Below are 11,180 nucleotides of genomic sequence, written 5' to 3'. Positions count from 1 at the left end.
TAAGTAAAAAAATAAACAAAAATTTAAAAAAATAAAAAATAGCACTGTTACTATAGCACTCAAAACTATTCCAAGTGCTTGGAATCATCTGTCGCGCACTGCAAGCACAGATCAGGCGCGTATGATATATCATATATATATATATATATATATAGAATGATCTCCTGCGCGATTTCATTTACGCTACTTGTGCGTGCTGCTGATGTAGTTAGAATTATATATATATATAAAGTAGTAGTAATTCTATCCAAAGAATGCAAAATAATAATAAGAACAAGAAAACTATCGTGACAAACCTAGGGTTACTATTTGTTTTCCATTTTTTAATTTTTTAAATTAAAAATAAGAGTATACTCAATAGGTTTGAAGGAGCACAAACGTGTATTTTTATTGACTTCTGTATGCCTTTAGAGCTATTTTAGTTTTTTTAAAAATAGTTTAGATTATATAGTAAATTTGATCAAAATTGTTATTTGAATATATCCTCTAGAGTCGTTCTATTTTTTTCTTCTAATTTTGAATAGTTTAAATTTATACAGTAAATTTGATCAAAATTGTTATTTGAACATGAGTTGTGTTCCAATTTCAAAAGTGACTCATTTAATTTATTATGTTCTTTGAACCCTTAGAATCATTATTTATGCCTTTATTTTACAATTTAAACTAATTTAAGTCAATATAATAATTTTTACTAAAATTACTATATGGGTTTAAATTATCCAAATCTCAAATATAACTTCTTTGTTATATTTTCTTGACTCCATTGTATCATTTTATACTTGTTTCAGTAAAAGATAAAATCTATCACCCCAGCGATCTCACATGGTATGCTCGTAGTTTATTGTTTGTGTCTTAGAAGACTATGTAAAAAATTTGATCAACATTATTATATAAATCTAAAATTAAACTCTTTGAATTTCACAAATGACTACCATTGTATGTTCTATAAACTTTCTATAGTTGTTCTATATCTATCTTCTCCAGTTTTAACTAATTTAGATTTATGCACTGACTTTTGACCAAAATTAGATGGATCAAATTGCCTAAGTTGACCCCTCTATTGTGTTTGCTAAAGCCTTTTAAAGTCATTCTATGTTATTAATTCTGTTATTTGATATAAATTGTTATTATTGATGCAATCGACTTTGATCAAGGTTAATTATGTTGACGAAGTTTGAGTTGACTCAAGTTGAGTTTATTGGTGTAATCTATCTCAAGTCAAGGTTGACAAGCTCGAGTTGACTCAGTTTGAAGAGTTTAGATGTTTGACAAATATAGTAGAGCTTGACAAATATGGTAGATGTCGATCAAAATGGTGGTTGATTAAGATGGTAAAGTGAGATGTCAAGGAGGTTAAGGTTAACCGGATGTTTGACGATGTCAAAAGTCCAATAGAAAGTTGGCACGAGGTAGTAGAATTACGATTGACTTGACACTTAGTGATCGGAAGACCAATAGGAAGTTGACATGAGAGGAGAAGTCCAAGTGGATCACAGTTGACCGAACACTTGACATGCAAAAGAAAAGTCCAAGTAAGTTATGGTAGACCAGACATTTGGTGGTCAGAAGTCCAAGTAAGTCGTAGAGGACCGGACACTTGGCATGAGAAGGGAAGTCCAAGTGGGTCATGGTTAATCGAGACACTTAGCACATTGAGGAAGTCCTGACAAATCAAGGTTGACTTGATGCTAAGCAGCGAAAAGTCTTGGTGGATAAAGGTTGATCGGATGTTGAGCAAAAAAGTTCTGGTAGGTTAAGGTCAATTAGATACTAAGCAAGATGAAATTTCAACCTTAGTAAGGTTGAAACATAAATATTAGTCGATTGATTGGGTGAACCGATCGATCAATGGACTTGACACTCCGAAATTAGAATTTGAGGTATTTTTAGAGTTTGTTATAGTAATTAGGATTTCTAGCTACAGTAAATAGGGTTCGTTGCAAATCCTAATCTCTTGAAAATTAGGGTTTGCTATATGATTAAATAATTTAATAATTTTATCAATTGAAAAAAATTATTATCAAAATTTAACTATAAAAATTTAATTAGTAACTTTGCATTGAAAAAACTAGAAAATTAAATTTTATATAAAAATCTATTTTTTAAAAATTAATATTAATTTTTTAAAATATTAAATATCTAAATATTTTTTTACCTAAGCCTCGAAAATGATTGAGATGCCTCTACTTAATGGGTGGCACAACAAGTGGCCACTCCCACAACTTAAACTTTGATTAATGCAACAAAGAGGAGGAATTTTAATTATGATGCAAAAGTGGTGTTCGTATTAGTTTGGATGTCTACTAGCTTAAGCAATGACCTATCTTTTTCTCTTTTCCTCCCACCAAGTCTTAAATCTTTTCTAAAGTAGGTGTGTACTATGAGACTCTTGAAGGGGAAAAGAATACCTTATCTTTGAATAATTAAGAGATATGGGAATCTTCATGAAAGTTGGAAAAACAATTTTAATGTGTTTATTAAATAATTAATACTCTTTTATAAGCATATGGGGTCTCATAGAAATTAATATATATGAAAAGAGATAATTTTAAAAATATAATAAATGCTCTAATTTATAATAAAAATTGACTTAGATTAGTCATTTAAGCTAGCCAATAGAATAAGTTATCTATGTAAAGATTAGAAAAATGCTTGCATGTAAAGAGATACTCTTTCCAAGGTTTGGCTAAGAATTTCTTTAGTTGGTGTGGATCTTGATGTTGTTTTCTTGTGTCAAATTAATAAAAATTACTTTGATTATCATAAGAGTTTATGTGTTTTATGTGAAACCAATTGCCTATGTGAAGCAAACAATAATTGGTTAGAGACTTGAGCAAAGATTGAAGGTGATTTGTAATCAAATAATGAAATAGTCATTATCAAATAGTCACTTTTGAGCATCATTGAAACTTTTTTATTTTGATAATCTAGGTATTCGACTTTTCGAATCGACTAATCTTAGAGACGATCGATCCAGTCCCACAAAAATATTCCACCAACCACCAGGGTAAATCCGAAAAGTACTCACGTTGTTAAACACTGATAGTCGACCTTCACAGGTCACTCCTCGTTGATGAGAGTCATATTCCACCTGAATACTCAAACACCTGTGACTCATAATTGAACTTTTTCTAGGAAAGAGGTGAGAGTTATTACATGATTGAAATCTTTATTTAATCAAAGTTATTAATCTTGTGTTTTATAAAACATAGAGAGTTAAGCAAAGAGACTAGCAAACAAAACGATTCTATTTAAGCAATAATCAACTAGAAGGATTTTTAGTTGATTAGAGACTTGAGCAATCAATAGTAAGCAACTTCTAATCGAGCGAGTGACAATATAGTCATTGTTATATAATGGTTGCATTTAAGCATTCAATTGATTGGAGACTTTTTCTTATTAACTAGATGTGACCAAAATTGATTAGTTGGAGGGTTTTATATATAAGTTGTTGGCGATCAAGTTTTTAGTAACTAGCTCTCTCACTTTACTTATATTCCATTAATTGGAAGAGTGGAATTGTTATTTTAGGTCAAGCTTTTGTTAAACTTGTGAAATTTCATTAGTTGGGACAAAGAGTATTCCTTAAATTATAGAGGTTTACCCTAACTATTGCCCCTTATGAATGAGTGGTAATAGGAAAGCTATTCTTAAACTCATTGAATAAAGCATCATGTTGTTTGCATATCTTTCATTTTTGTGACAAATTTGTTTGGAATTAAAATATTTCGATGATATTGTCAGGATCAACAAATCACACACAAACATGCTCGCTTACTAATTACTTGCTTTGTTTATGTTTTGTAAGAGAAAAAAAGAATTTGGGTGTGCCTTCTATTCACTCTATCTTGTTGGACCTTTCTAACATTTGGTATCATAACAAGGCTGCTTAAGATTTGAATTAACACTCAAGAGTAAATGGCTAGTTATCTAGAAATTTAATTACATCGACAAAAGTTTCAGGGATTTTGTACATTGAAAATGAAGATGGAAATACACTTTTGGTTGAATTGTAACATGGTGCTTACAATTGACAAGGGCATGAACCTCCAAGGGATAAGGATGACGATCTCACTGAAATAGAGAGTTAGATTGAGAGAGATGTCAGGGTGAATATCGTAATTAAAAACTATTTAAAAATTTTCAAGTTAACCATGTCTAGTGAAAATAAAACAATACTTTGAGTTCTTAAAAATTTTGAAAATTTTTCTTAGTTAAAATGACAAATTTTGTTAAAGTTGAAAACACAGTAGAAATATTTGAAATGCCATTTAAGATTGAAAACACAAAGAAAATATGAAATGTCCTTCAAGGTTGAAAATGCAATGGAAGTGTGAAAATTTTCTTTTGTGATTTTAAAATATAGAAAGTTGGAAAGTTAGTGCAACTTAAAAATAACTAAAATTATATAAAAAGATAATTAAGATAGACACAAATATTTTTCTTACTTCCTCAAAATTCTTCTTCCTCCGGCCAGATCATCAACCTCAATTCATTGTAACAGCAAAGCCTCCTTCTCCCATTCACAATCGTGCCAACTAATACAAGCTTAGGGGTTGCCCTAGCTTGGTTGTAAGCTCTACTCTGATCTTTAGATCAATCCATTTTGAGTTGTAATTCCTTCTTCCAGTGATTTGAATTGTAGAGAGAATATTTGATTTAATCCTTCATACAATTTGAATTTGATTTGTTTGATTGTTAGTTTGATAGTTTGCATTTTAATGTAATATTACTATTTGTGTTAGATTTATATTTCGCAGTAGCTTAGGTTGGTGTAAATGCTTTATTTCTTACAATGCCATGAGTGATTTGTTTTCATAGTTTAATTTCCTTTACTTTCAATCAGATGCAAGTAAGATAGACTAGAACATGTCTAGTTAATTGCTTGTGTTTCATTAATTGCTATTTGTTTCCTTAATTCTTGCAATCGTAGTTTAGGTTAAGTTAGGAGTCTTTTGTCATTATGCATTTTTCTCATTTACAGCTTAAAATCTCAAACTCTAGTTCTGAATAACTTGATCATAAGATTAGAATTCACCAATTATATTGCTTGAGAGACTATTTGAGTTACCCTATAGTGCATTAGTGTAGGAAGAGACTATTTGAGACATAATTGAGTTTATCAATAACTCTTTCGACTAATTAAGAGAACTATTCATGTCTAAAATATAAGTCACTCTCTCAATTTCACATACCAAAATATTACCTTTCAAATCTAGGTATCTCATCATCCTCAATCTATCATGGTTTTTGTGTGCTGAGAGGCCTCACCTTTAGATTTTCTAGATTAACCAAGTATCTATGTCTCCTTGATTCTATGGGCTTGTTGTTTATTGACACTTGTTGTACTTTTAAATTTGCTAGCACCTACGACACATCCTTTATTAAATGTTCAATTAATCATGACTTACGTGGATTTCTATCAAACATCTATTGTATTTTTCATATTTGTCAAATGTCTACACTTGACCCACATGTGACATTAATATATTTTCTAAAAAACTTTTGCCCAAAATATCAAAACTACATGCAAGTTACATGCTTGTTATGTCGACAGTACCCGAATTACTCGTGATGTTAGACTGACCGTCATGATCTATTTGTGTTTTAGGATTTATCTTAGTGGTCAGTGAAAAACTTTCGTATGATCGGATTGATTACTTCCAAAATTAATCAGTTTGAAGAATTAGATATTTGAATTAATAAAAAAAACTCCTTAACTAATCAAATACAAGACCATAAAAGACTTGCATCAAATTTAAAATTGGCAAGTTGATTCCCAAAGGCTTAATTAAACACTTTCAAGATAAAAAGAAAAGAGACCACTAACTAATTAGGAAATACAACACTATCTTAGATAGCCCACAAAGTCACTTGTATAAATCTCTAACTCTAAGCATTTCGTAATAAAAGATTAATTAAAATTAGTTAACCTAATCAATTAAATAAATAATTAAGAGTTAATTATATTAGTTAATAGGAAGCCATAATCTAGGTTAAAAAAAGGGAATATTTAAATTCGTCTAGTGATTTGCTATTAAATGTGGCCCATTTCGTGGTATTTATGTTGGGCCGTCTTTACAAGAAAGTCGATCTGCTGATAGGGCTAGGGTTTCCTATAAATAGCCGAAAACAATTTTGCTCGCAATTCAATTCACTCGAGTTGTCGCCCGCCGTTTCCTCTCTGCGAGCTCGGCTCAAGAAAGCAAAAATGGCGGACTCGAAGGCGGTCACTATCAGAACAAGGAAGTTCATGACCAATCGCCTTCTGTCAAGGAAGCAATTCGTCAGTTTTCTTACTCTAACTCTTTCCATTCCTGTTCTGGGAACTTTAATACGCGAAAGACGTTCTTTTATGGTCTGACGCGACTTCGGATTCTAGGTCATCGATGTGCTTCACCCGGGAAGAGCCAATGTCTCCAAGGTTAGTTTTCTTGATGGGGATTGGGGGTTTCCTTGATTATGGCTTGTGGTTGTTTAATTGTTTGTCTGTGGTAAAGGCTGAATTGAAGGAGAAGCTGGCGAACCTTTATGAAGTAAAGGATGCGAACACGATTTTCGTTTTCAAATTCAGGACGCACTTTGGAGGAGGGAAGTCGACTGGTTTTGGTTTGATCTATGATACGGTGGAGAATGCAAAGAAGTATGAACCCAAGTATCGGCTCATCAGGGTATTCGCTCTGTAGCTTCAAGTTCCTTCTTATGCTAATCTCTCTCTCTCTCTCTGTCTGATCTTTTGGATTACACAGTTCTTGTTCCTGTGACGTTATCTTCCTTTTTGTTTACCCAGTCTGGAGTCCAATTCATGAGCATTATATTTACATTATAAATTGGTGATTGTAAGATCAAATTCCGATTTGAATCAGGAATTTGGTGTAATTTTCATGCTCAAGCTGAGCGTAGTTCTCTTGAAATAAGTTTAACTGTTAAATTTAATCGATGAATTAAATCTCTGTTTACTATGGAAGAGGGAAATGACGAAAAAAAGGAAAGAGGAGCGAGAAGGTAAGAAGAGGAAGGAAAGTGGTTAGTCACTTGGGTAAGAGGAAGAAAGAAGGGAGTCGAAGAATTGAACTATCAATTTACCCCTGAACCCTCGTCCTGGCTGTGCTTGCCATTGGCTCTTGCCCAGATGCGCCTGACGAAGATGAGTCAGTTGTTGCAAGCTAGGATGAGTAGTCTTTGCAAGTGAGGAAGAATAAGAACAATCCCAGCTGGATCTCTGGCGACTATGTATGTAGTTTGACTGTGTGGTTCTCAAGGGTAAAGAAGATTTTTCCTCTCCCCTTTGGCTAAAGCGACTTGCTTATACTTGATTTTAGGCAGAAGTGTCAGGGAAAAAAAGATTTCTTGGAAATGGCTTTGAGCTCCTTCCATGACGGTTCTTAAATATTCTTCATAATATTTTGACTGTCATTAATGGTAAAACTGAAACAAAATGTGGTTTAAGCACCCACCCCTCTATTACCTTGTAGTTGGATTAACTCAGTATTGAAAGTTGCTTTCTATTTGTTTTGTTTTGATTTTTTTTTTCAATGTCAGAAAACTTTTGCTGAGAACAATTTGTTCTAGTTCTTCTTCAACCTTTATTTATGTGGAGATGGCCCAGCCTGTTTGAATTAACTGTTTTCAGTTAATATAATTTTTCCTTTTTGATTTTGTGTGAGATTATCTTTTTTCTCTGTGAGATAGTTATCTCTTTTGCTTCATCAATTTGTCCCTTTTTTTGTGATTTGAAGATTTAATTTGGCGTTGCATGTTAGATAGGTAATGGATTACATAAACATGATGCAATCTGCATGGTTCAGCCATCTTGAGGGAATCTTCAATATCTGAATGGGTTTTGTTTATGATTGTATTCCGTATTTGATTGCAATTTGTATGACCTTGGTATTGCATTGAACACCATACTATTTGTTGGTCACCTGATTTCCTATTGTCATTGTCCTCTTTGCATTTCTATTTTTGTTCATGCATGAATTTCCATTTAAATGTTAAATATCATTTCTTGTCTACTTTTTTTGATGGTTCATTGTTAGTCTGTATATGTTTTAGTGGTTTTATCCACATGGAGTAGTTTTCTGCAGTTTTACATGAAATTTTCATGTGTTAGATTATGTTTCTTAAATGTTTGATTTTACATTATTTCCAGCATAAATGGATTTTAGGAGATGGTATTCATGCTTCATTTGGTCTTCTTACATGACATGGTTGCTTTAATTAGAATAGCAACAGTGTCACTAACAAGATAGATCTCTGTTTTTTCATTTCAATGCGCATGTCATTTGTGTCATTGGATATGCATGTGACAATGTGTGGTGGTTAAACAGTTTAACACCACAAATTAAGGGTGGAATATAATTGTTTATCATAGATTTAATCCATATTAAATTGGAAAAAAATTGTTCTAAAAAGTAATTTCGACAGTTGCATGCATAAGCAGCTGTATTGCCTTTTTTCATTGGGCCATATTACATAGAGAATAAGTGATCATGTATGCAATATCAAGTAACAAATAAACTATTGCTTATCCTGCCTAATGGGTTAGGGTTTAAGTGATGAGAGACTTAAACGGTTGGGTCGTCTTCTCCAAATGACTGATGCATCCATGCATCCACTTTGTAAAACCTTGGTATATTGGAAAAATTGGATCTAGTCTATCTTTGATGTTGGTTACGTAGTTGATAACTTGTTTATTGTTTTGATTTCATAGATTTTAATTTCTAGTCCGTGTCAGATTTCCTGATCTTGCTCACATAGTAATGGCATGATTATACAATAAAATAAATGCCAGCTTTGTGTTTCTAGGAGTTAGTCAGGATACAACAAGCAGTAAATATGTTAATCTTTTTTTTAAATAGTTGTATTCTGGTTCTACTTCATACCTAATTTCTAAATCTAGGGTTCATAATTGATATATATTTTTGATGTTTCTACAGAATGGACTTGCCACAAAGGTTGAGAAATCACGGAAGCAGATGAAGGAAAGGAAGAACAGGGCAAAGAAAATTCGTGGGGTCAAGAAGGTGAGCTAAACTAGTTAACTAAGAAAATTGAGTTTGAATAAACATTAGTGTAGCAGAATAGCTTAATTGCTCGATTAGTTTTTGAGTAATTTGAAAAGTGATTTACCTTCACTTTTGTCATGTTCAGACAAAGGCTGGAGATGCTGCCAAGGCTGGAAAGAAGAAATAGAGCTAAATTCTCACTTCTCTTATTTTTAGCTGAGAATTTTCAAATGGATGGTACATTCATTCAGACAAAACTATTGTGAACATTTAAGTGCTCTCAGTTTAGAGGCATTAAGATTTATTTATTTTTCGAAGTATAATGAAACTCAAGCAGACTAAACCCTTTTATATCTTTAACAAAGGGCACACTTTAATTAGTCACACTCTAAATTGATAGAGTTGTCAAAGAGTATTTATGGCTGGGGCTTTAAACCAGCAAAGCAGAGGTAAGTAAGCTTTGCTTGGTTTTATGAATTTGAAATTGATTTAAGTTTGACTTGAGTTTGGTTTGTTTAAATGTTATTGAATTTTTAATTTAAATTTGTTTGATTGTTTAAAATTTTAATATTTATAAATTTATTTATTTATTTTGAGGATATTTCTGTCTATTTAAAAATTTAATAAGAGTTTTGTTAATAAATGTGATTTATAAATTTTTTATAATTTTTTGTCATGAATATTAACTTTTTAAGCTTGTTAATAAATAAGAATGTTTGATTCATTTATAATGCTACTTATGGTCTTAATGCTTCCTTGACCTTGGTCTCTTCGTACTTAAAAATGAACTTGTTGGAGATTTGCTTGTTAAATCAAGCTGTCAATTGCCTTTCTTCTAAATGGCTTCAAAACTTTGTAAAATTTTATAGATATCTGCACTTTCTTCAAGGTTGTTTTACTAATCATTTCTTTTCTTCTAGTCTCACTGAACGCAACTCTTATCAAACTCATGGACATGCTCATGAGTGTTGAATTTGCAATTGAAATTTTAAAGTGTCCAACCTATTTGAGTGTGCCGACGAATTAGAACTCGTAATTCCTGAATTTTTATCATCATCAAAACGGATCATCATAGAACTCAACTGTTCGATAATTCGTATCATTTTGATAATCACAACTAGTAGTTTCTTTAATGTTCTCATCCAGCATTATGTAAATCCTAGACTGTTTGCACCGCCACCGTGATGATTAAATCTTTGATTCCTCCTCATCTCCATTAGTGTAGATATCATATATTCCGTTCATTGATGGTTATGAGATGAATTGTTGAGATGATAGATTTTATTTTTTTACTGAAGTATATCACGCTCATTATCATCATAAGAAAATTTCACTGTAATAATGACGTGTGTGGGGCTGTTGGGATATTGACTGCACTACCAATTTCTCTGTGACTTTCAAGCACTCCTGATAATTTAACCAGTGGAGGTGCTCATCAAATAGATCTGACGGTTCAGAAACCCGACGATTTGAAAGTTTAAAAGATATTGGCTCTTGATCTCAATCTGCAAAGACGATTATAAATCACGATTCAAAATCATCCATTATGATTCAGGAGGTTTCAAAATTATTTATTATTTATTAAAAATTTATTTATAAATTTTTAAAAATATAAAATATAGAAAGAACTTACATTTAAGTTATTTGTTTGTTTATCTTTTTATTCTTATTAGTTAAGATTTTTCATTTCCGTAATATTAATTCTATCCAATTCTTCTATTTTATCATTTGAAAATTATATATATTTTTTAATTCTCATTCAATTGTCAAGTAATATTTGTCCTATCAAAAAGTCATTCTATCCAATTCTTCTATTTTATCATTTGAAAATTATATTTTTTTTATTTTTTAATTCTCATTCAATTATCAAGTAATATTTGTACTATCAAAAAATCAGAAGAAAGTAGATCATTTTTATCTAATATATTACCTCCGAAATTAAATACCTATTTTACATCAACGGTTGCCACTAGACAAGTTAATTAGAATTTTTTTTACTATGATGGAGAATATGAGAAAATTTTGAATCTTACGAACTATTATTGTAAAATATCAAAATTCAATTCATTATTTGTTTTATTAAAATCAAAAGATATTGTAAAATAATTTTCAAGTTTCTACTTAGAATTTGAGGATTCTAGTATATGCTTTGTCTGTTAATAAAAATTATAT

At 31.3% G+C, this 11,180-nt stretch overlaps 1 protein-coding gene across 1 annotated transcript; it reads left to right on the top strand.

Moving 5' to 3' along the window:
* The first annotated feature begins 6,165 nt into the window (after nucleotides 1–6,165).
* Nucleotides 6,166–9,373, top strand: LOC141847779 (small ribosomal subunit protein eS24z-like). The gene is made up of 5 exons (XM_074735863.1): nucleotides 6,166–6,286; nucleotides 6,383–6,424; nucleotides 6,501–6,671; nucleotides 8,940–9,026; nucleotides 9,154–9,373. The coding sequence occupies exons 1-5, from the start codon at nucleotides 6,212–6,214 to the stop codon at nucleotides 9,193–9,195; spliced, it is 417 nt and encodes a 138-aa protein (XP_074591964.1). The 5' UTR covers nucleotides 6,166–6,211; the 3' UTR covers nucleotides 9,196–9,373.
* The last annotated feature ends 1,807 nt before the right edge of the window (nucleotides 9,374–11,180 follow it).

This window comes from Curcuma longa, chromosome 16 (assembly GCF_044706935.1).
Source record: "Curcuma longa cultivar G26 ecotype Majalengka, Jawa Barat chromosome 16, ITB_CL_G26_1.1, whole genome shotgun sequence".
Classification (NCBI taxonomy): Eukaryota; Viridiplantae; Streptophyta; class Magnoliopsida; order Zingiberales; family Zingiberaceae; genus Curcuma; species Curcuma longa.
The sequence above is the reverse complement of the archived record's forward strand: the minus strand, read 5'-3'. Positions and strand labels throughout refer to the sequence as shown.